The sequence below is a fragment of the Trichomonas vaginalis genome, chromosome IV (assembly GCF_026262505.1).
Source record: "Trichomonas vaginalis G3 chromosome IV, whole genome shotgun sequence".
Lineage (NCBI taxonomy): Eukaryota > Parabasalia > Trichomonadida > Trichomonadidae > Trichomonas > Trichomonas vaginalis.
Genome location: NC_067206.1, coordinates 24,530,530 through 24,554,296, shown reverse-complemented (window position 1 = coordinate 24,554,296; position 23,767 = coordinate 24,530,530). Strand labels below are relative to the sequence as shown.

The following is a 23,767-nucleotide window of genomic DNA, read 5'->3' as shown; positions in this document are numbered from 1 at the left end:
TTTTTAAAGCCCATAAAATGAATTAAGAACACATAAATTTTTATCATCTGCGACGTGACGAATACATTTTAATTTACTCAAGAATGCGTACCCTGATACATTAAATCTAATTCCTGTCTTATTTAATTTCACAACTTTGAAAAGGAATGTATGAATAGCTATAAAATGATGAGAAGATGTTTTATGGGTTGCTTCCATTTTTTCTGAAATAAATGAATAAATATAATGTTTATAAGTTTTCATATCTTTTATATTCTTAATAACGAATGGTATAGACCTTTCCACTTCATCTTCCTTCGGTGCTGTTCTTTCATATGAAACATTATTGGTATCTTCAATAATGAAACCACAATCACACAAAATTTTATAGGTTCCAATGGTTTCTTTTGATATTTTATCTAATAAATCAAAAACTTTATCAACACCTGTGCATTTATTTAAATAATAATTTGTGTAAATATCATGATCTTCTTTCTTAATCGTATTAGTTGCATATGTCACGTTTTTAAGAGCTTTTTTGAATTTTTCGGAATCGAGAGGGGGTGAAAGTAAGATACAAGGGTATTTTTCATTATCAATAAATTGTAACTTATGTTTACGAATAAATTTAGTACCTTCTTCTGAAAGTGTTTCGTCTATTTCACCATCTAATAAATTTTGTGTTGATTCTGAGACATAATTTTTATATCTTTCTTCATGAGATTTCTGTACTTCTGATTCTGAAGCTGGGATATTCATTAAACCCTCTACTTCATTTTCATTATATTTTTCAACTTCTCTTAATTCCTTAATTTTTTCATCTATTTCATCTCTTATTTTTTCCAGTTTTTCAATTTCATTGTATTCATCATCATCTTTAATCCGTTCTTCATAATATTCAGGGAAAACATCAGGTTCTTTAGGTTTTTCTTCTTCAGATGTGGGATATAAGAAATTTATAACATCATCTTTATTCATTTTTCCATCATAATCTAAATCATTTAATAACTCGGCAAATTTTTGACAATTTCTTAAATAATATTTACTAACTTCATAACACATCTCATCTAATATATCCTTTATTTCCTCGTTTGTGAATCCTAATTTTTTAACGTTGTTAGTTTTGACGCTCATTTCATACGAATTAAAAATAAATTATTCAAAAATGTAAGACATTGAATTTTTAAAGTTTATTTTTTTATTTTTTTATTTTTTATTTCATTATGGTAGTGAATCTTTTATTCATGAAAATAATTATTTCTAATTTCTTTTACTCGTTTATGAGGTCTTTGATTATGACTCCATTGATTCCATTCAGGATTTAAACAATGTTTAATTAATCGCGGAATATCTGACATCATCTATATATAGCTTCTTTTATAAAAGATAAAAAATAAATTATTTTAAAATTAATGTTAATTTTTTAATGCGTTTAGTATATAATATTTATTACTAATTTATTTAATAATGTCGCGCTTTCTTACGAATTCATGACTTAAAAAACGTAAGAAAAAATTTTATATCATCTCTATATAGAAGATGTGAAAATATACCTTCATCTATATATAGACGTAACAAAAAAAGTCACACAACCCGTCATACCATACTACTTTTGTTTATTGAATCTCTACTTATACCTTTCATTAGCCACATTATCCTGCTCATTAAATTGTCAATGATAGGTGTGAATTCTGCCTAACAAAGCCCGTATGAGGCAAAACCGTGCAATAGTTCTCAAAATTGAGGGTAGTTTTGGCCGTATAAATATGACTTATTTTACGGCTCCATTCTTTGCATAACTTACAATATTAAGACTCAAAATAAAATATGGAAAATAGCTTTACATCATTAAAGCAATGCATAATCAATATTTAATTTGGATGTCATTTCGCCAATACTATACAGCAATTCATGATTAAAAGTGAATCATCTGAAGGCGATGCTTCTTTTCTTAAAAAAAAGAATGTTAAATATCTATTTCTAAGCGATGCTATATTTCTTAATCAAATCAGAACCTATTAATATATGTATTCATACTTTTTATCGGCTTGAAGCTTCTCAGAAAAAGTGTGAAACATATTTTGAATATGTTTAACACAAATCTCAAATGGATATTGTTTATTTTTAAGACAATTATTTGAACTTCAATAGATATTATTTTTTAATATTTTATTGTTCTCTATAATTATTCTCTATTCTGTTTTTTCTCCCAAAAAGTATTTTTTCACAGAAAACCTTGCGATATCAAGAGCAGTTTTTCCATTTTTATCCTTTGCTTCTTTATCAGCTCCAATAGAGATAAGATATTTAACAACTTCAAGATGACCATGATATGACGCAAGAATGAGTGGAGTAGATCCATTTTTATTCTTTGCTTCTTTATCAGCTCCAACAGAGATAAGATATTTAACAACTTCAAGATGACCTTTTTGTGATGCAAGAATGAGTGGTGTAGATCCATCATTATTCTTTGCTTCTTTATTAGCTCCAACTGAGATAAGATATTCAACAACTTCAAGATGACCGTGATATGATGCATACATGAGTGGAGTATTTTCACCATTAGACTTTGCTTCTTTATCAGCACCAACAGAGATAAGATAATTAACAACTTCAAGATGACCTTTTTTTGATGCATAAATGAGTGGTAAACCTAAAGATTCTACTTTATAGTTACTACCTTCTATAAGAGATTTAATACGATCGAGATTTCCTTCTTCGCATGCTTTAGTAAGGGGATTTGAAAACATTAAAATTTTTGACTAATCAAAAAAAAATTGACTAATATTCCTTCAAAAGTTGTAACTTATATTCAAGTCTTTCACAACCACTTGTTTTACATTTAATGTATGTAGACACATGAATGTCAATGTTCGTGCCTTTCAAGATTTACCATTATGAAATGTATTCTAATAGAAAGACTATGAATTTGAACTCTTAAACAAAATTAGAACATAAGACATTGTTCTATAATGAAATAATAAGTATTCAAATCAAGGTAACATACAACATTCAAGGAAATTTGCATTAGAAATCTCAAATATTTCGATGAAGTATGCTCAAAGCTATACTAGACTTCTAAAATTTAATTTTACATTTTTATCAGTCTTTTTGTTTATAACTTTCTCATAATTCATGACTATGAAATTTTATTGAATATTCATACTTGTATTTTGACTTGAAAGAAAAATCTCGCATTATCGAATTTTTAAATGTAAAAGATTAAGCATTAGATTTAAAGTAAATGATTTTAGCATTGTAAATGTCGGATTATTAAAAACTTATACTGCCATTACTCGTAAAATAAGTTCCATATTCTCTGATATTAAGCTAAAATTTAGTTTAAAGCGGAAAATACTTGAAGAATTAGTAAATGTTTCCCCACTTTTGGAATTTTTGTCAATTTCCTTATCGTTCCCTTCTTTTAGCAAACTTATGTTTTCCTGAGTTTGTCAGGATATTTACACTAAAAATTTTTGTAAAACTCTCAAAAACTCTGGAATTTTCGGCTGGATGAAAAATCACCTTCAACAATGCAATCAGTAAAATCGGCATCTTCACAATTGACCGGCATATTTTCCTTTTTGTTTAATCCTAAAATGAGTTTGAAATAAAAATCATTCAAGATTTTTGTAAGAGAACCGTTTAATCAAAGAAATTCTTAATGTATAAGGATTCTCAACCAATGATAAAACGAACTAACGCATTCATTGTAAATAAATCACAATCAAAATTAGATTTTACGCCAGAAGTCACTCAACTCAGGGTGCCCCATGGAGATTGAATCAAGGAGTAATAATGAAATATATATTATATTAGTTGAGCTTATATCATATGTGTGTGATAATGAGTGATTTATGATAAAGAATTCAATGTTATTATTTCATATTAACAAATTTAGCTATATTTGAATATGAATGAATTCCAAACGATTTGGTATTAGGGGATGCTTTCTATCAATGCCAAAACATAAAATTAAATTTAAAATGGAGAAATATAAGCCAGAATACTTGAATAGCTTGGTGAAATACCAAATAATGATATATAAAAATATGACTCTCTAATATAGAATGTTTCAAAGTAGGAAATGAGCTAAATAATTTGGTAAACTTTCCATGGGAAGGATTTGAAAGGATTTTGCTATAATAAGTGTATAATATATGTGATGCGAAATTGATTAGAACATGAGTTTAAAGGATTAAACCTGGAAAAATAATTAGAATATATACTGAAATAAATGATATAATTTATATAAAAATAAAGGATTTAGCTAAAATATTTAAATAACTCTCGATCCAAAAATTCACAAAGTCTTCAAAAGTTTCGAGAAATCTAATTTCTAATAAAATTTTCGAAATTTAATTTTTTTCGAAAGTGTCAAATAACGTATTTTCTTTCAGAAATATTTTTCAAAAATTTCATGTTTTCCTTGATTATCAATGTACAATGAGTAATATTTTTGGCGATGTCAGAATTTTTTTGATTAGTTTACAATTTTATTTGAATAGTTTACGATTTTTTGCATAGATCAATTCCTAATATCATTATATATACATTTTAATTATTATAATTTTGGTCGCTCAAATTCAAAAACCATAAAGTTTTGAGAGTTGGAGTACTTTTACGCCGCATAAATTCACATAAATAAAATAAAAGGAATTAAGGGTGCACCCGTATGTACGTTTATTTGAGAGGAGGAGGATTACCCTCTCAATTTTGAGGGATTCGTTAGTTTATTTTCTCGATGAATATGCAATAAAATTTGATTTTTACCTTATCAATATACTTCATATAATATACACATGTTCATGTAAAAACTTTTTTCTAAAATCCTCAGGAATTAAGGGATTTTTGAATTTTAAGAATTTTTTTCGAATTTTTTCGAAAAAAAAAATATTTTCAGAACAGCCTTAACGGCTAAGATTTAGGAACAATGTTAAGTATCAAAAAGAAAGGAAGTCTGATATAAAACCAAAAATAATTGTTATAATTTAAATGAAGAAGTAATTTAAAACGATTTTATTTATGATCAAATTTTATATATTTTTTTGGATCAAATCCATTTTAATAGAATTTATATACTATTCATCTATTAGTAAACACTACCGTATATTATTTTTTAAGCTATCTTATTTTTTGAAGTTTTATTCAAATCTTTGGTCGCAAGAAGAATTGCATGATAAATAAAAACATTTAATCAAAGTCAATTTCATTTTTCATATTCAAATGGACTGAGTGTTAACATTTAACATTTTTTGCTAATTGTCGTCAAAAATTAGGCGTAAAGCAAAAATTGATATTTCATATGGTTTTATGATAGATAAGCATTATATTCCCACTCATTATATTCGTAAATTTTGAGGTTTATCCTTCGCTTTTAAGATCATTGAATTTGATTTTTATATAAAATAGTTATATATTAGAAAATAATATGAGTTTATGTGATATTATTTTTCAGAAGATTTCATTCTATATGCCTATGAAAAGTACTCTCAAAACTAACTTTTTCCTAATTATAATTAAATCTAGAATATTGTATTATGCTTAGTATTATTTCATTTTTCTCATTCAATTTAGAATTTACAAATGTCAAAAAATTGAGAGCTGTCACTTTTGATGAATTTCTGTTTATTACAAGGATAATGCTTTGAATATATAGACAATAATACTTTGTCTAGAGAATTAAATTTGTGCTATCCAATTGTCAATTCTTTGAATTTTTTATAAAATGCACGATATTCCGGCATTAGCCTCAATAAATATAAACTACATGCATCACAATATTAGGATGTAATGGCATTAAAGCGAATTTCCTAATTTCTTCTCAATTAAATTCCTAGAAAAACTTAGGAATTAATGATTGGAAATAGGTCAAAAAAATTCCTAATATAAAATTTATACTTAAGTTAAAATCAAAATTCGAAAATATCTATTTTTCAAAACACGCATCCAGAAGCGAAAAAATTCGAAAAAATCATGTTCTTATAAAACTCGCTGATTTTGCAATTTTTATGTGATTTGAAGTGATAGAATGTATTATCATCTTACTAAAACATATACTTTATTGTTACATTCACAAAATATTAATCAGAACACTAGGAAAAGTGGATTTTCGAAAAAAGACGATAACGATTATTTGCAAATCGCCTCTCAATTTTGAGAGACTTTCAATTTTTACAGTGGACCCTTAAATAGTTTACAACTTTTAATCATCATCTTCTTATTTGAAAATTTTGCAAACTTATGGCCTAATGTTATCATATTGATTTGATACAAGATATAATCGTATATCAAATATTAACGATTATTGTAAACAAATCATTGAATGCGTCGAATTTTTGCGCCGCCTCGGCCATTCATGAAACCCTCATCCCGGCCTTATCCATCATGGGGCCATCCTGAGCGGCCAGATGTAGAACCTCAATTTCACCGATTAGACGCTACAGATTTTAACGTTTCTCTTGAACCTTCGATAAAATCCAAATCTTTCAGAGAATATGATACCGAAATTCAATACAGATTGATCACAAATGACTCCACCGATCAAAGCCTCATATGGTTAACGATGGCAAGAAATATTTTTCACCATGAATTATCACAAATGCCAGAAAATTACATTTCCAAGCTTGTATTTAACAAAAACCACTTCACATGTGTTTTGATATTAGATGGCATGGTTTTTGGAGGAATTTGCTTCAGACCTTTCTTTGATCGAGATTTTGCCGAAATTGCTTTCTGCGCAGTATCATCTACTGGACAAATTAAAGGCTACGGATCTCATATTATGTCGCAGGTTAAGACTTATATGCAAGCTATGCAAATTCATAATGTTTTAACATATGCAGATAATTCTGCAGTCGGATACTTCAATCGTCAAGGTTTTACGCTTCAGATTAACCTTGACCCTCAAATTTGGCGTCATTGCATTAAAGATTACCAAGGCGCGACGCTCATTCACTGTAAATTATATCCTTCCATAGATTATCTTCGTATTAACGATGTAATTGACGCTCAATTGAGATGGACATCTGACTTATTACCAGATTATCCTACTAGAATCACCAGAGTTTGGCCAATCAAAAGATTTTCCGGAGTTCTCATTAATTCAACGCCGACAATCGATGTTACAGACCAGATGCGTATAGTAGTTGACAAAGTCAAGCACCATTCACGCTCATGGCCTTTTAGAAAGCCAGTTTCTAAAAATGAAGCTCCAAATTACTTCGAAATCATCAAGTTCCCAATGGATCTGTCAACATTGGAGAAGAACGTTTACGATGGAAAGTACACAACGTTCCAGAAATTCGAAGCCGATTTAAGGCTAATTTTTTCGAACTGTTATATGTATAATAAAGGTGAATCCGTGTACAGAAAGAGTGCTATAGAGTTGGAAAGATTCGTAAACCAACTTTTGGCCTCTCAAAAAGTGAGATCTCATATCTCAACAAAACCAAAGTAATTTATCCTTGTTTTGTTTTGTTTTTATTTTATAAATTTTTGTTTTAGTTAATTGTTTTCAAAATACACTGAAATTTCATTTTCAAATTTTGAAATTTCATATCATCCAAATATGTTATATTAAGGGACTGCAGTCTCTTTTGAAGTGACAAACTGTAGGAATATCTTACTAATTAGTAAAATATATGTATAAAGCCTCTGAAGATGTAACATATATTCAAGTTCTTCACAACTACTTGATTGGAATTTAATGTATGTAAACACATGATTGCCAGAGCTATAGCATTCCAAGATTTTCCACTTTGTCAAAAATTCACTTCACCAGGAAAATAAAAACGTTAATCCCATTGACAGACAATATATTCTTAGTCAATAAAGATTCTCAAATTCTTGGAATTTTTAAAAATGACAAATTTTCAGAATTTTTCCAACTCATAAAAAATGGATGAAAATAAAAGAAATTTTCAGCTAAGCAACATAAAGAATTGCATTAGTTTTGTGAAGAGAAAACTAAATGAGCAAAAATACAAAGATTTATCACAAGAAATTCTTGAAGAAATCGACGATTTATTCAATTTTATTAACCAAGAAGATGAAGCTACTTCAAATATCGAATATTCATTTGTTTTAACTATCAAACAGAAGCTGCTTGGCATTAACAGTCGTATTATTACAAAATTTTATCAAAATGAAATTTCTGAAAATGATCCAATGTATACACTAGAAGTACCTATCTTTTCATTAAAAAATAATCATGAAATGTATATTAATGCTTTCTACATTTATCTTCGTAACTCTTATGAATCTTTGAATAACATCATGAAAAACACCTGCGAAGTTGTTCCAAGAGATGTCACTTATACAATCAAGTATCTTGATATTATCCCGAATGACTTATTCTCACAACAAACACAACTTCCATATGAAGAAACAAATAAAATCGTTGAAGAAAATAAAGAAGAAACAAAGATAATTGTTGAAGAAGAAAAAGAAGAGAATCAAAAAGAAAAAGTATCAAATGGACCAAGAAATAGAAGACCTCCAACACGAAGGCCAAGAAGAAATAATTATCAGGGCTGTGTTGATGAAAAAACAGAGGAAGAAGTGAAACAAGAACCACCTCATGAAGAGAAAGCTAAAAGTTCTTATAGTAAAGAAAATATTAGGGCACAACGTTCACAAGAATCTGCAACAGCTAAAATGGCCATGGAAATGCTTTCACAAATGAAGAAGAAGAAAGAAGAAGCAAAGAAGAAACAACAACAACAGCAAGAAGAGATAAATAAGAAACAAGAAGAAGAAGAAGAGATAAAGAAACAAGAAGAAGAAGAGATAAAGAAACAAGAAGAAGAAGAGATAAAGAAACAGAGAAAAGAACCGGTTTTCGACAAAAAATGGTTTCCAAAGAGGGCAGAATCACAAACAATTACTTACTCAATGCCAGATGATTCAGAGTTAAATCAAGATGATTCACAAATCGAAATAAATGAATCAGAAAAGAATCAAGAGGGAACTGAAAAAGAATTTGGCAGAATCACAGAAGAGCAACAACAACAAATGCTGATGGAAGTAGATGAAATAAACAAACAAGCAGAAGAGATTGTTAACAATATGAACGATATAGATGAACAAATTGAATATTTAAAGAGAATGGATCAAGAACAAAAGCGAAAAGAACAAGAAGCGATCGATAAACATCTTTCTGATTTATCGAAGCAAGAAATTGTTGATACAGAACAGATAGAAGTAGATGAAATAAGCAAACAATTAGAAGATATTGTTAACAATATGAACGATATAGATGAACAAATCGAATATTTAAAGAGACAAGAAGAAGAACAAAAGAGAAAAGAACAACTACATAAAATTGCTTTAGAGAGAAAGAAACAACCTCTTCTCAAAGAAACAATTCAAAAAATTGTTATCAGAAAACTTAATGAAGAAAATAGAAAAACTATTGATTCTGTAAATAAGTTAAGAACAGACATCGGAGATCTTGTTGAAATGTCACAATATCTTGCAAATGTTTGCCTTGAAGTTGCAAAAATTTCAAACGAACCATTTGACAAAGATAAAGATGACTTCCGAGGATTTTTGAATTCCATCTGCGCCAAAATGTTTACGTAAATAATTAATATTTTAATTTTTAATGCTAGAAAACTTCAAAACAAAAAAATCATATGTTCTAATTTAAATTGGAAGAAAGTATACAATATATTTTATGAATATCATAATAATAAAAGGTATACCTATTACCTCTTATACAGATCAAATGGCCAAAACTTGGGATACAGCTTCTATGCAATTTTTTTACCATTTTCTACCAAAATCATTATAGATAACAAAGTAAATTGATCAAGAAATCATGTTGGCATAGCTCAGAATACTCATATACATTAATAAAATTAGAGTTTGATATTCAATTTTGAAATCTTTGGTGCAGTATTAATGCAATAGATCGTTTGAATTTGGAGGGTTTCAATGATCTTATTTATGCTACATAATTTAGATGTTTTATCAATTTTGTCTCCAATAATTATCTTTCTTTTTTTTTCAAAATTTTTCTTATGAGTGATGAAGAAATGGAGCTTCTTCCTGGCATTAGCCTTCAGCAGGCCGTGCCAGTGAAGCAAACAGAGACAGGATCGGTTTCTGTTGTGAGTGAGGAACAAACATTGCGTAAAATTTCAGTTGAACAAAAATCTGAGTTATTAGTACATCTTAAAAAGATCATTCAATCTGCTAACGAAGTACACGGAATCTTCCAAAAGGTAAACACAAAAGTTCAAAACGATACAGCAGCTTCTGTCGATGGAATTTCTTTATTACAAGTAAGAAACCATTGTCTTGTTGAATATCTCGAAAGTTTAGCTTCATATGGTGCCACTAGATGCAGAGGTGGCGAATTAAAGGATCCAATCGACAAACTTGTTACAAATCGATGCATCATTGAAAAAATCAAACCATTAGAGAAGCAGCTTCAATACCAAATCAACAAATACGCCGAAATCGAAAAAGGCAATACACAAAACTACAGAGCTAATCCAGATTCAATGCTTCAGTCCGGAGAACAAGCACAACAAGCAGAAGGAATGGTTTCAGCAACATATCAAGCTCCTAAGGTCTCATCAACTCTTTATCCAAAGGCAGAGTCCGATCAAAAGAAAGAAGCCAAATATGCAAGGTCGATTCGCGCTAGAACTAAAGGTGATGCATTGATGGATGAAGTTGCTGCCGATATTACAGAAGATCCACTCGAAGCTGGTCGTAAAGCTAACGCAAGTCGCGAATTACGTGAGTTCATGAAAAGACAGAAAGAAATTGAAGAATTCGAGGAAGAACACTTTGTACGATTGCAGCGTAGTAAGAAGGATAAAGCCATGATGAAGAAGATCGAACAGATGCAAGGTTCGCTTGAAGGAATCCTTGATTACGGACATATTCAAACAGATGCACAACGTGAAGCAAGGCGAAGCCAATCCAAAAAGAAATAATCATTATTCGTTATAAATTATAGAGATTTTATTGTTTTATTTTTCTATTTTTTTTAAAAATACAACTCCTACAACATATATCTTGCATTTCGCAGGCTCGATGTTCATAATTTTTTAAAATTTATTTTCCATCATGTAAATCTCGAAATAGGTGGTAGACAAATTTCAAAGATACAAAATTTATTACATTTAGAATTAATACATTAATGCATGCATTATTCTAAGGGTTTTATAATCTCCCCTCACAAGTTTCCTCAGAAAAATTTCTAAGCCAAATTTTTATTTTGAAGATTTTGCATGACAAAGCAAAATCACAAAAAGGTCATCTTGAAGTTGTTGAATATCTTATCTCTGTTGGAGCTGATAAAGAAGCAAAGAATAAATATGGATCTACTCCACTCATTTGGGCATCAAGAGAAGGTCATCTTGAAGTTGTTAAATATCTTATCTCTGTTGGAGCTGATAAAAATGCAAAGAATATATTTGTATATACTCCATTCATATGGTCATCACAACAAGGTCGTCTTGAAGTTGTTAAATATTTTATCTCTATTGGAGCTGATAAAGAAGCAAAGGATAATCTTGGATATACTCCACTCATTTATGCATCACATAATGGTCGTCTTGAAGTTGTTAAATATTTTATCTCTATTGGAGCTGATAAAGAAGCAAAGGATATACATGGAGATACTCCACTTATGTGGGCATCAAGAAATAGTCATCTTGAAGTTGTTAAATATCTTATCTCTGTTGGAGCTGATAAAGATGCAAAGAATAAAAATGGATCTACTCCACTCATTCTTGCGTCATATAATGGTCATCTTGAAGTTGTTAAATATCTTATCTCTATTGGAGCTGATAAAGAAGCAAAAGATGTAAATGGATGGACTCCGCTCATTTTTGCATCACAAGCAAATCATCTTGAAGTTGTTGAATACCTTATCTCTATTGGAGCTAATAAAGATGCAAAGGATGCTTCTGTGATAAAATATCCATTCTCAATTTGATTTAATGATTCCACATTCTATAATTCTCAAAATTGAAGATATTTTCAGCAAAAATGATATGAATAAAAATTTTATCGTCATATTTATTCTGTACGGATTTATCAGGGGTTACCTCATGAACAAGCCTAGTGGTTTTTAAATATATATATATATAAATTCTTTATAATGGAAATAATCATGAAGAGAAGGTGCCTCTTCAATTAAAATGCACGCATTTGGAACCTCATTGTAGAAATGATGTAATCTACATGTTGGAGAATCATTTTCAAGAAAATGACTCAAGGTTTGAATAATCATTTGCAATTGATTGTATGACTTGTTTATAATGGAGACAACTTTTTGTATCTTAATTATCAATATATACAGTTGTTGAACAAAAGATAAATATACATTATATTAATAATGTTTCCTAGCACATAATTTATATTCATGGAGAGAAAATTTGATATCTTCATTCTTATTATTTACTATTATTATACAAAAGATCATTATACAAAGTTAATTTCATATTACGTAATTTTTTTTATTCATGGAGAGAACTTTTGATATCTTAATTCATACTATATGCAGTTGTTATATAAAAGATTGTATCAGATGTAGTTGGATTGAGTCTTTGAAATGATTTTTGATTTTTCTAGTTTAATAATGAACAAAAATTATAAATAAACGTATTAAATAAAAGATAGAAATCATTTGCGGCATCTGGGCTTTAATGAGTAACCTCCGCAAATTTTTGCTAAGATATAGTAAAGAATTATAAAAACAATAGCAGTGTATAAGGCATAAGCCTTATACCTTGCACAAAGCATCTTGTTTTTAAGATTTACGGCGTTGTTTCTGAAATCTGCTGAAGTGGAAAGTAAATCTTCGGTTTTTGTTGACAAATTCTCGAGATCATTACCTCTACTCATAGCTAATTGTACTGATTCGGTCATTAGTCGCTGAGTTTGTTCCATTTCTCGCTTTATTTTTTCTGAACTTGGTTCATTTTCGATAACATCCTTGTAAACAGCGTCAAATATATCTTTTGTTGAATTTGATAATGAATTTTGCGTTGCTGTCTTAGAAGCATCTAATAAAGTCAGACACCAACAATCAGAAAGTCTATCCAAGTATTGGACAGCATAGCTTGTTGGTGATTCGGCAGGTGATGCGCAAATAAATGTTAAATTGTTCTTTTTACAGAATGTAAAAATATATCTGTTCATTCTTCTTTGTTCGTTAACAACATAAGGCTGCTCTAGCAACTTTTGAACTTCGCGGGATAAATCAGTACCATCGCGTGAGTATGAAGCAATTATTGTCTGTCCTCTGGCTACAGTTGTATAAGGAATCATAAAAAGGAAAAAAAAATTTATGAAAGGAAAATTGATAAAATAGTGTGTTGCAATAAATTATAACTGCATGCATGAATATTTATCAGATTATACATAGCACAATATAATACTCATAAACAGATCATCAAAATCATATTTGAGTAAAGGTGACCAAACTATTTTTTGAAAGTCCGCCATAACTTTAATGGTACTATTTCAGTGTGTACAATGAATACAAAAATTCTAAGAGTGCCACATAAAATAGTACTTTAGACTTGAGTTAATGCTACCAAGCAAATGTTAAAAAGATGACTTTAGTGTTTTGATAATCAAAGATTAAAATCATTATTGTCTAAATCAATAATCATAACGACAGAAGTTAATGTTTTTTCATAAGTGCTTTAAATCCACTTTTAAAAGTATACCTCAAAAATCAAAATATCAAAAAAAAATTGGCCGATAGGTTTGGCTTTAATTTTTGTCTGCTTTTATGATTTGATATGGATGTTATAATTTTAAAAGTTGAGCCAAATTCACCAATAGATTTTTGAGATTTGCAAATACTCAATAATTTTCAGCGTGTTATCTTTTATTAAAAGAACTATTTGGTTTCAGTATCATATAAATTGATATTTACTTTCTATTTGAACCTTCATTTAGCTAATGATTTAGTAATACAGATTTCATCTAGTCCTTATAAGAGAATTTTGAATTTGTTATAATAAAAAAACAAACAGATATAGCTTACACTTCTATAATAAAGATACCTTTTATAGAAATCAGTATGAAATGTGTTTTGGCTTATTGGAAGCATATCAGACATAATCGCCATAATCAAAAAATCTATATACCCAATAAGTAATAAATTTGTCGATATAGATTTTCCATAAAATTAGTTTTTAGTCTGATCTTAAAATAAATTTAATTTTTTATAAAAAAAATCACATTTAAAAGTACCTTTTTAGTAGCTCGAAATCCTGTTGGTGGATTTCGGGCGTACTTCAAAATTAGCTTTTCTTCTACATATGCAAGCTATATTTTAAATATGGAGCAAATCGGATCGGCGAAAGGAGTTTAGTTACCTTTATTTGAGTTAATAAATGGATGTATACGCTCTAATAAAATAATAGCAAAGCAATACTATGATCAATGATATTAGCATCAAAGTCAAAACAAGTTCTGTTCAAAATTGATATTGATTTAACCTGAACTAATGCTGAGTTGGTATTTATATATATGCATAATGATCTTAAGGACGCGTTAATCCAAAAGGTTATCAGAATCCAAATATATAAATATAGCTTTTGTCTATATTATGAAACATTTTTGGCGGTGATTCTTTTTATTTTGAAGATATTGGATATAATTAATTAGAAGTAACGCATGATAACCATGTCCATTTTATTTGCAAATCATTAAGTTTATTGTTCTAAATATATCAGGTCTGATCAAATTAGAAATTGAAGGTTGAAATGTTGTAAACAGAAATTCATCAAAAGTGACACCTCAGAAAAGCTAAAATATTGAATTTTTGGAACTTTTGATAGAGCACGTTTTTAAATATTAATTAAAGTAAATGGATATTTTGTAAAGATTCTTTTTAATAAAAAAATAAAATTTTGAAGAAGAACACAAAATCTTCTGAAAAATAATATCACATAAACTCATATTATTTTCTAATATATAACTATTTTATATAAAAATCAAATTCAATGATCTTAAAAGCGAAGGATAAACCTCAAAATTTACGAATATAATGAGTGGGAATATAATGCTTATCTATCATAAAACCATATGAAATATCAATTTTTGCTTTACGCCTAATTTTTGACGACAATTAGCAAAAAATGTTAAATGTTAACACTCAGTCCATTTGAATATGAAAGATAAAATTGACTTTGATTAAATGTTTTTATTTATCATGCAATTCTTCTTGCTAATTGTCGTCAAAAATTAGGCGTAAAGCAAAAATTAATATTTCATATGGTTTTATGATAGATAAGCATTATATTCCCACTCATTATATTCGTAAATTTTGAGGTTTATCCTTCGCTTTTAAGATCATTGAATTTGATTTTTATATAAAATAGTTATATATTAGAAAATAATATGAGTTTATGTGATATTATTTTTCAGAAGATTTCATTCTATATGCCTATGAAAAGTACTCTCAAAACTAACTTTTTCCTAATTATAATTAAATCTAGAATATTGTATTATGCTTAGTATTATTTCATTTTTCTCATTCAATTTAGAATTTACAAATGTCAAAAAATTGAGAGCTGTCACTTTTGATGAATTTCTGTTTACAACAGAAAATCATGGAATTATACAAGCATCTCATGGGGATTCAAACGACTCTAGCTTAATTTTATTAAGTTTTTAGAATTTTTAATAGACGATAGGTCTTGTTTGGCCGTTCATTACTACATTTTTTTTCTATTTCAATTTTGAATTGAAAAACGATTTTTTTTCCAAGTGAAAAACTCAGACCCAAATCACAAAAGAGTATATAAACTACCTGTTCAGAAAGCAGAACCAGCTCATAAACGAAATACACTTACCACAGAGCAAAAGCTCGAAATCCTTGAATTCGTGAAAAAATATGGAAATTTATGGAAATTAATTAGCACCAAAATAGGAGTTTCACGAAGTACTATCAAAAATTGGTACTATCGATATCAGAAAGATCAAAATATATCCCCAAAAAGAGGTCCACATATAAAATATACAGATGAAGATATACATAGAGTTTGCGCTGAATTAATAGCTGATCCAGAACTTACCATTAAAGAACTGGCTTCGAAAACATCAGTTTCTCCTTCAACTGCTTATAGAATGGTTAAAGACAATAACTTGCTGCCAAAATCTAAAAACCATAAAAATAAATAACTTTTTGCGTATGTTTGTTAGTAAAAATTCTATCTGAAATGTTTTTTTTATCTTCCTTTTTTTTCCATAAATTTCAAACTCGAAGTTAAGCCCAATAAACTTATGTACCGTTGCATTAAAATAAACCAGATAAAAGACATTATTTTTATTTTAATACAAATCATGTATCTATGCATAAATGTGAATAATTTATATCTTTCATATGAGATTTCATGTCTAAGAACTGTTCCTACATTTTAATATCATCATTAAAAGTAGTTACATCTTTATTTTCAGTTCAGTGCATAATATTTCAGTTAAATAATTGTCTCCTAGATATTTCATCGACAAATACGGATTCAACCTTTTCATTATAATATACTGCATCATGAAGAGCTGTTATTCCATATTCGCTTGTTTTATTGATATCTATATCATGCAATAGAAGAAGTTCGTGGATATTCACTTCACAATTTCCTGCCTGAAAAAAGGCTTCATATTGATAGAATAGATCATCAGAAATTTAACTTGAGACTTAGGAGTAAAATTGTCCAAATTTCAAAGTTGATATTAGCAAGCATTATATAAGAAAGCTGGTTATGAAAAAGTTTTTATAAATCACTACATAGTACATAATATAGAGACTATCTTTTCTATTACAGAAAAGATATATTGGTTTTATGAGAGCATGTTAGATAGTGGTAAGTACATCCTTAAAAAAAAATTAAATTTCAAACAAACAATAAAATTTTTAATTAAAAAAAGTTTTTTTAAGCATCATCTTCTGCAACTTCTTCTTCTTCAATAATTTCTTCTTCCTCGATATCTTCTTCTTCCTCAGTTATATAAGTATAAGTTGATTCCGTCCTTGCTCCGTCAGTATCGACTACGTAAAGAGATCCAGTTGCATTTGAAGTTGCAGTTACATATTCAGAGTGTCCAGTGGTCAAATCATCAGCATTTGTAGCTGTTGAAGCTGGTACTTCCACGTACAATTCTCCATTCTGGTTTGCAGAAGCTTCAACGAAATCGGCCGATGTCGGATTAGCTGTTCTTAGTTCTGTAACTGTTGTCAAATTATTGGAAGTATAAGAAGGAGGTCCAGAATTTTTATTTCCTCTCTTTGGTCTCTGTTTCTTCTTATTATCTTCCTCATGGGTGTTTGTATTTGTATTTGTTTGAGTTACTTCCACGTAGTTCATTGCGTTCTGTGCATTGGAAGGAGCTTCAACGTAATCAGCGGAAGAAGAGTTTGCAGTCACTAAAACTGTTGGATTTGGTGTTGATGAATTATTCGAATCAGTGTTAGTGAAATATTCATGAACTTCTTCAATGATTGCGGACTCATTTGTACTTGTTGTTGTTGTTGCTGTCCTTGAACCTCTCGATGGACGATTCTTCTTAGGAGGATCGAATTGAGGAGGCGGAGGGAATTTAACTGCAGGATTTCTTTCGTATGCCTTTTCAGGAATTCCACCTTGTTTCTTTGGCAGATATTGAGGTGAAATCTCTGCAAGTTCTGTAGATGTAGTTGTAGAGAAATTAGTTTCATATGTATCTGTTGTAGAAATTTCTCTTTCCTTCATCTTCCTCATCTCTGCAATTTTCCTCTCCATTTCTGCTTGTCTTCTTGCTTCTTCGGCTTCTTTCAATGCATTGTATTCGCCTGTGTCTGGTTCGTATGTCTTGATGTCTTCCAGTTTCATCGGTTTCATGCTGTCGAACAATCCCATTCCCTTGGAGATCTGTGCAATATTCGTGCGGTTGTAGCTGTTTCCTACTTCGAAAACAACTGGATTTGGATTGAGATCGTCTTCTTCAACGGAATCAGAGTCAGAAGCAAACATGAGTTTCTTAGGATTCTCTTTAACAAACTTTCCACGACGAGAAGCAGGGAACAATGCTTGTCTTTGCTCGTTTGTCATCTGGTTCTTCTTCATGTCTTCCTCGTACTGTTGCATCTCCAATTCAAGTCTGATGTCTTTCTCCAATGTGCTCAATTCGTCTGTTGCTGTTGTTGTCAAGGTTGGAGGTGGAGATTCGCCATTCCTGATGGCTTCAGCAACTTTAGCTTTGTACTCTTGCTTCTTGGCCATCTTCTCTTCCATACGCTGCCTGGCCATCTCCGCTTGCGCAAAGCCGCCGTCCTCTGCAGCAGGAACAGCAGCAACGGATCGCGATTTGGCTGAAAATCGCTCTTGGAACTCTTCTCTGTTCATGACAGTCGGAATTGTGGATTCAGATGTTTCATCTTGTGTAGTGATCGTATCTATGTTAGTCTGACTCTCATCGTCACTGGAAGAAAGCTGATTACGACCAAGAAATCGTGATCCGATAAGTGGTCGGCCAAAATTTTGAGGTTCTGGGGCCATTTGGGTCAATGTTGAGTCATCCTCGTCATCCCACTTAGGTTTCTTGACTGCATTGACTGGTTTGACTGTCTCTATGTATGGGACTTCCATGGCTGATGGCAAATCTAATGTAGATAAATCAGATGTACCGGCAGGATCAAGTGAAACAGCATCTACGGACTCATCATGTACATCTGTGTTAAGAACTGCTCCGTTTCGGTGCATTAAAACCCTTGCTGCTTCTCTTTTCATCGTTTTTTGGTTACCTTTTTTGGGAACTCGAACTTTTACGCGGACACGCTTAGTAACTGAGTCATCTGTGGTATATGTAACTGAAGGAGCATCAACGCTAGTCTCGACTTCGGATGTAGAGATCGGATTGGAAGTGAAAACTGTGTATGAAAATGATGAATTTGTTCCGTTTGGATCTGTGCCTGTTTTTGAGTATGTGTTAGATGCATTTTGCGTTCCTGTCTTTGAGTATGTGTAGCTTCCTGTTCCTGTGGCTCCTTCTGAAGCTGTATAAGAATAAGAAGGATTTGTTTGAGATCCGGATTGGTTTGTATAGGAATATGTTGGATTGGTCTGAGAATATGAATATCCTGTTGTATTTGTGTATGAATACGTTGGGTTTTGAGAATAAGAATAAGATTGAGTCTGTGAAGGGTTTTCAGAATAGCCTGTGGTACCTGTATAGCTATATGTTCCTGTTGGACCATAGGTTGGTGTATAACCAGAATATCCGGTTTGATTTGAATTTTGTGTAGCAGAATATCCATAAGTATTAGAATAACTAGGTGTTACTGAGTATTCAGAGTACTGCGTGTAAGATTGACCACCTTCTGTGCTATAAGTTTCGATTTGCTGTTTTAATTTTTTCGGAATACGAATTCTTGTTTTGGTATGTGTTGATTTCTGTGTTGAGTATGTCTCTTGAGTATTAGTTGGAGTATCAATTGTTGTTCCTGAATCACCTGTATCGAGATGACTCATATTTTTAGTTGAGAAACGGTTAAAATTTTAACGCCAGAAAAAAAAATACATAGACTTGATTTGCTGTTGTATCAATAGATATTTACTAAATATATTATTTCATTGCATCAACGTATAATTTATTTTACAAATTAGAATCGATTTCGAATTTTTCTTGCATAATTATAGCATAACATATTATAATTCTATTCCTATATAGTATGATAATATTAATTCAATAGATAATCTCACCAAAAATGCTTCCTATTCATTGTTTTAGAAACGAAAGGATAGGGTCCCATAAATTGAATAGTTTACAAAACATTAAAACTGTTTATTAAAATCCATATATAAATAATTATACCAAAATGAATTAATATTTCTCTTTTTTTTAATCTGCATTTCTGCCAATTTGTCTGGCTAAAAAAATGAGTGAAGAAAATCCAGCTCCAGCAGCACCAGTTGAAATAGTTCGCTCAGAACTCCAAGTCACAAACTTAATTCGTGGCAAGCAGAGAACATACGGTGTTCCAGATAATCAATTCCTCCGCTATTCTCAATATTGCAATCGTAGATGCGCAAAAATTCGTTCTAAATTAGGAATCAAGGGTGGAAAAGATTTTGATTTAACACCAGACAGATATCAAAACCCACAGCATATCGAATTACTTGTTTTACAAGCAGATGGTGCTTGGGCCAGATACCGTGATCTTAAAGGCAGCGCCACAGCCGGCCAACGCCGCCAGCACGCTCTTCGCAGACTTCGTAAATCACTTGTCTGGTGGAACCGTGCAAATGAAGCAGCAAAGACGTTCGGCACTGAAACAACACAGCTTGAGGTTACCGCTTTTTACAATTACGCTCAAGCCACACTTGCTCTTGAGCTTGGTCATTGGTCCGAAGCTCTCAAGAAGTTCATTGAAGTTTCAGCCACATTCAAAGAACTCGGCCAAAGTACAGGCGATTCGAATCTTGCCAACCACTGCCATGATATTACGGAAGATATTGAGCCACTTCTTGTCTTCTGCCGTTACAATCTTGGCGATTCCGAAAACATCACAGCCTCTGCCGAAATCAAGGAGAAAGTCAAGAGCATCGTCAGCATCAACGCAATGTCGTCTACACGCAAGGTCAGCGAAGTCAAATGGCGTAACTGGACAATCCCGATCAACCACGAAGGCCTCAAGACGAAATTGGCCAGTATCCTCGACTTGATCAAAGACTCACAATCCGAAATCTCCAACGAAGAAATCCGTGTTACAATCTTCGATCGTCTTATCGCAGAATCCCATGGTGCCCGCCAAGTTATTCATACTCTCTCCGCACAAAATACAAACGATGACCTCGCACGTCTCGATCTCTTCCTCCGCTGGAACAGTTTCGTTGCTACTCTCGAAAGATCTCACGCTCTCATCAATACATTCAATACAGCAGCCGAACGCGCTGAATTTGCTGGCCGTACATTCACAAGAGTTGTCGAATTACGTCCACAATTCGAAGGCGACGTCACTATCGAGTCATACGAATATCTTTGGCACGCCATCAAATGCTACTACATTGGCGAGGCTAAGTCCGGCTCGGAGACCATCACTATGTTACAGCGCGCTCAGAATCATGCTACTAAAGCACTTGATTTGATCACAAACGAGTCAATCGAAGATCCACCAACACTCAAGGGCTGGGCAGAGAGAATCCTCCATAAAATACGTGTCGCTCGTATCGAAGCCGTTGCCGCAATCAACGGTCTTAAGAAAGATCAGTCGAATTCAGTACAGAGACCATTCCTCGAGGACCAGAAGAGCTACTCCCCATGCGATACACTCGTCACTGTTCCTCCGAAGGCACAGTTCGTCACTCCAAAGCCAATGATCTTCGATCTTGCAGGTGACTACTTACAGTATCCTTCTCTAGAGGGTAAGCTTAAGAAGAAAGGTCTCGTGTCTAAGCTTAAGTTCTGGTAAAAAAATATTTTAACTTTTTTTTTGACTCTATGTTACTTATACAGATAATATTATTTGGGGAATAATTTGTTTGGGCTTCAAAATTGAATTAAAGATTATTGCACATTTCACGACGGTAAATAATAAACAAGCCTGTCATGAAGCTTTTTGTCAGAGTGAAATAAATAAAGTCTAATGATCTTTAGCGTGGATGTATATACTTGCAACAATTCTTTAGGCAAAAAAATTAAATTTGATATAATATAATTTCGGGCCTCAGTTGGCCAGGCTTGCCCGAAGTGCAAGGAATTTTTATATCCATCGAAGTGGTTTCGAGCATACTTTGAGATTTTAGAGTTTTTCAAAAGAAATAATGAAAGCAAAGCATTTATTAAGAATTTGTTTAGAAATGAATACATTTAGATAAGACATTAGATTAGTTTGTTACTTGACAAAATTAGAGGAAAGGGGGAAAGAAAGAAAAAGGAAAAATAATATAGGGCTTATTACATATTTGATGACTTTAACTTTGTGTTGTTCATGTCCGGAGGCGGTGATGCGGCTGAAGGGCTAGCGCTACCGCCGGAGACCCGATTTATTTTACAAGATTATTTTTTTCCCAAGAACTTTTCCCCAGATTTTGGGTTTATCAACCAGAAACGGCCACAATATTAAGAGTGGTTGTGTATCATGTTAAAGGTATTTTATATTCATTCCCAAAAGGATATATATTTTGACACTTTTTCGATGAAGGGAACAACTCAAGGACTTCTTGTTCTCCTCACCGAAAAGGATAGCAGCATAAAATGTTATGCAATTGAGCAACTTATTCAAAGTCTACCGAATTCTTGGCCATTAATGGTTGATTATCTTGATAAAATAACTGTTCTTGCAAAATTAACAACATTTCCATCTCATTTACAAGCAGCAAGACTAGCATCTATTGTATGTTATTATTACGGTGATTCAGAGAGAGCATTAGAGTACGCATTGCTCTCAAAGCAATTATTCGACGTTGCAGCCGATGATAAGTATACTCGTAAGATAGTATCATTTGCATTCCAGAAATATATACAAAATATGCAGAAAAACATCCCAATTTCTGAAGATCATCAAGTACTTGTTCAGAGATGTATTGAAAACCTTCTCAAAAACAAGAAATACAGTCAAGTTCTTACACTATCAATTGAAACCCACATGAAGGAATCAATAAAGATCGCTTTAGAACAGTGTCCGAGCCTTGCAAGTGGCGCAATTACATTATGTCAAGAAACAGGCATGAATAATGAGTACAAAAAGGAAATTCTTGATATACTTGTTGATTTTTCGAGGTCACGAAGTGATAAATTCCAGCTAAGTCAACTTTATTTACATTTACAAGATTACATCTCAGGCGCGAACTTACTGAAGCAACTTTGTACATCCTCTAAGACTGACGATAAACTTATGGGATATCAAATTGCATTTGAACTTGCAGAAAATGCACATCAAAAATATCGTGCCCAAGTTATCGACAATTTACCACCAGAGCTCAATATTGTTAAAGACATTTTAACACGCAAACTCCTTTTACAGAAATATTTAGATTTCCTCTTCCAGAAAAACAAAAATGATATTCATGTCCTTATTTCCCTTAAAGATTCACTTGATACAGCCCGCTCAATCATCCATACATCCGTAACTATTGCCTATTCTTACATGTACGCTGGAGTTGGCGATGATAATTTCTTCAGAGTCAATTTGAACTGGTTTATCACGACACGTAAGTGGGCTCAGTTCACAACCGCCGCTGCAGTCGGAGCCATCCATGTTGGCCACCTAGAAGACGCTCTAAAAGTTCTGACATCTTTTTTGGTCAAAGAAGCTCCCGAACATGTCACAGGCGGTGCCATTTATGCTCTTGGCCTCATCTATGTCAACTACAGATGGGACAAAGCCATTCTCAACATTGTTACAGAGAAATTAGAATCATCCTCTCAGAAAACATCGTACGATCAGACCAACAAGCCTCTATACGTCATCCAGCATGGTGCATGTCTTGCTCTTGGCCTCATCTCCCTCGGCAGCCGCGATACTTCTCATTATAATTTATTATTAAAAGTTATAAGGGAAGATCATCCCGAACCAGGTGAAGCTGCCGGATACGCTCTTGGCATGGTCATGCTCGGCAGTGGCAGCCAGGAAACCATTGACGAGATGATCAGAATCTGCGAAAACACCGAACACGAGAAAATCATGCGAGGCATTGCGATGGGCCTTGGATTTGTCCTCTACGGATGCGGCGCCAGAGCAAACGACACTATCCAGCGAATGCTCGACAGCAGGCAGCCTCTCATGCGCGAAGGAGCTGCATGGATCATCGCACTCGCAAACATAGGA

General features: G+C 31.9%; 10 protein-coding genes across 10 annotated transcripts, besides 7 other annotated features; 6 read left to right on the top strand and 4 right to left on the bottom strand.

The window, feature by feature from the left end:
* Positions 1–3: 3 nt before the first annotated feature.
* Positions 4–1,113, bottom strand: TVAGG3_0160680 (uncharacterized protein; the record flags this gene model as incomplete). The annotated part of the gene is made up of 1 exon (XM_051224957.1): positions 4–1,113. The coding sequence occupies one exon, from the start codon at positions 1,111–1,113 to the stop codon at positions 4–6; it is 1,110 nt and encodes a 369-aa protein (XP_051109943.1).
* Positions 1,114–2,171: 1,058 nt separating this feature from the next.
* TVAGG3_0160670 (ankyrin repeat protein family) lies at positions 2,172–2,729 on the bottom strand (the record flags this gene model as incomplete). The annotated part of the gene is made up of 1 exon (XM_001302905.1): positions 2,172–2,729. The coding sequence occupies one exon, from the start codon at positions 2,727–2,729 to the stop codon at positions 2,172–2,174; it is 558 nt and encodes a 185-aa protein (XP_001302906.1).
* A 2,847-nt stretch (positions 2,730–5,576) lies between these two features.
* Positions 5,577–5,613: a mobile genetic element.
* Positions 5,577–5,613: a terminal%2Cinverted (terminal inverted repeat of Banshee-A3 transposon ID:TVAGG3_0160660).
* Positions 5,614–6,244: 631 nt separating this feature from the next.
* TVAGG3_0160650 (histone acetyltransferase protein) lies at positions 6,245–7,479 on the top strand (the record flags this gene model as incomplete). Its single annotated transcript, XM_001302904.1, has 1 exon — positions 6,338–7,438. The coding sequence occupies one exon, from the start codon at positions 6,338–6,340 to the stop codon at positions 7,436–7,438; it is 1,101 nt and encodes a 366-aa protein (XP_001302905.1).
* A 399-nt stretch (positions 7,480–7,878) lies between these two features.
* Positions 7,879–9,564, top strand: TVAGG3_0160640 (uncharacterized protein; the record flags this gene model as incomplete). Its single annotated transcript, XM_001302903.1, has 1 exon — positions 7,879–9,564. One exon carries the CDS (start codon positions 7,879–7,881, stop codon positions 9,562–9,564), a length of 1,686 nt encoding a protein of 561 aa, XP_001302904.1.
* A 440-nt stretch (positions 9,565–10,004) lies between these two features.
* Positions 10,005–10,931, top strand: TVAGG3_0160630 (maturation of SSU-rRNA from tricistronic rRNA transcript (SSU-rRNA, 5.8S rRNA, LSU-rRNA); the record flags this gene model as incomplete). Its single annotated transcript, XM_001302902.1, has 1 exon — positions 10,005–10,931. The coding sequence occupies one exon, from the start codon at positions 10,005–10,007 to the stop codon at positions 10,929–10,931; it is 927 nt and encodes a 308-aa protein (XP_001302903.1).
* Positions 10,932–11,229: 298 nt separating this feature from the next.
* TVAGG3_0160620 (cyclin-dependent kinase inhibitor 2C-related family) lies at positions 11,230–12,009 on the top strand (the record flags this gene model as incomplete). Its single annotated transcript, XM_001302901.1, has 1 exon — positions 11,630–11,938. The coding sequence occupies one exon, from the start codon at positions 11,630–11,632 to the stop codon at positions 11,936–11,938; it is 309 nt and encodes a 102-aa protein (XP_001302902.1).
* Positions 12,010–12,565: 556 nt separating this feature from the next.
* On the bottom strand, positions 12,566–13,275 carry TVAGG3_0160610 (SNAP receptor protein; the record flags this gene model as incomplete). The annotated part of the gene is made up of 1 exon (XM_001302900.2): positions 12,628–13,275. One exon carries the CDS (start codon positions 13,273–13,275, stop codon positions 12,628–12,630), a length of 648 nt encoding a protein of 215 aa, XP_001302901.1.
* A 142-nt stretch (positions 13,276–13,417) lies between these two features.
* Positions 13,418–14,340: a mobile genetic element.
* Positions 14,341–14,727: 387 nt separating this feature from the next.
* Positions 14,728–14,765: a mobile genetic element.
* Positions 14,728–14,765: a terminal%2Cinverted (terminal inverted repeat of Banshee-A3 transposon ID:TVAGG3_0160590).
* A 768-nt stretch (positions 14,766–15,533) lies between these two features.
* Positions 15,534–15,568: a mobile genetic element.
* Positions 15,534–15,568: a terminal%2Cinverted (terminal inverted repeat of Banshee-A3 transposon ID:TVAGG3_0160580).
* A 1,293-nt stretch (positions 15,569–16,861) lies between these two features.
* On the bottom strand, positions 16,862–19,483 carry TVAGG3_0160570 (uncharacterized protein; the record flags this gene model as incomplete). The annotated part of the gene is made up of 1 exon (XM_001302899.1): positions 16,896–19,469. The coding sequence occupies one exon, from the start codon at positions 19,467–19,469 to the stop codon at positions 16,896–16,898; it is 2,574 nt and encodes an 857-aa protein (XP_001302900.1).
* A 375-nt stretch (positions 19,484–19,858) lies between these two features.
* Positions 19,859–21,503, top strand: TVAGG3_0160560 (endoplasmic reticulum signal peptide binding; the record flags this gene model as incomplete). Its single annotated transcript, XM_001302898.1, has 1 exon — positions 19,877–21,409. The coding sequence occupies one exon, from the start codon at positions 19,877–19,879 to the stop codon at positions 21,407–21,409; it is 1,533 nt and encodes a 510-aa protein (XP_001302899.1).
* A 1,331-nt stretch (positions 21,504–22,834) lies between these two features.
* TVAGG3_0160540 (regulation of protein catabolic process) lies at positions 22,835–23,765 on the top strand (the record flags this gene model as incomplete). Its single annotated transcript, XM_001302896.2, has 1 exon — positions 22,835–23,765. A coding segment is annotated over one exon (931 nt), but the record flags the coding sequence as incomplete, so codon positions are not given.
* Between the last annotated feature and the right edge of the window lie 2 nt (positions 23,766–23,767).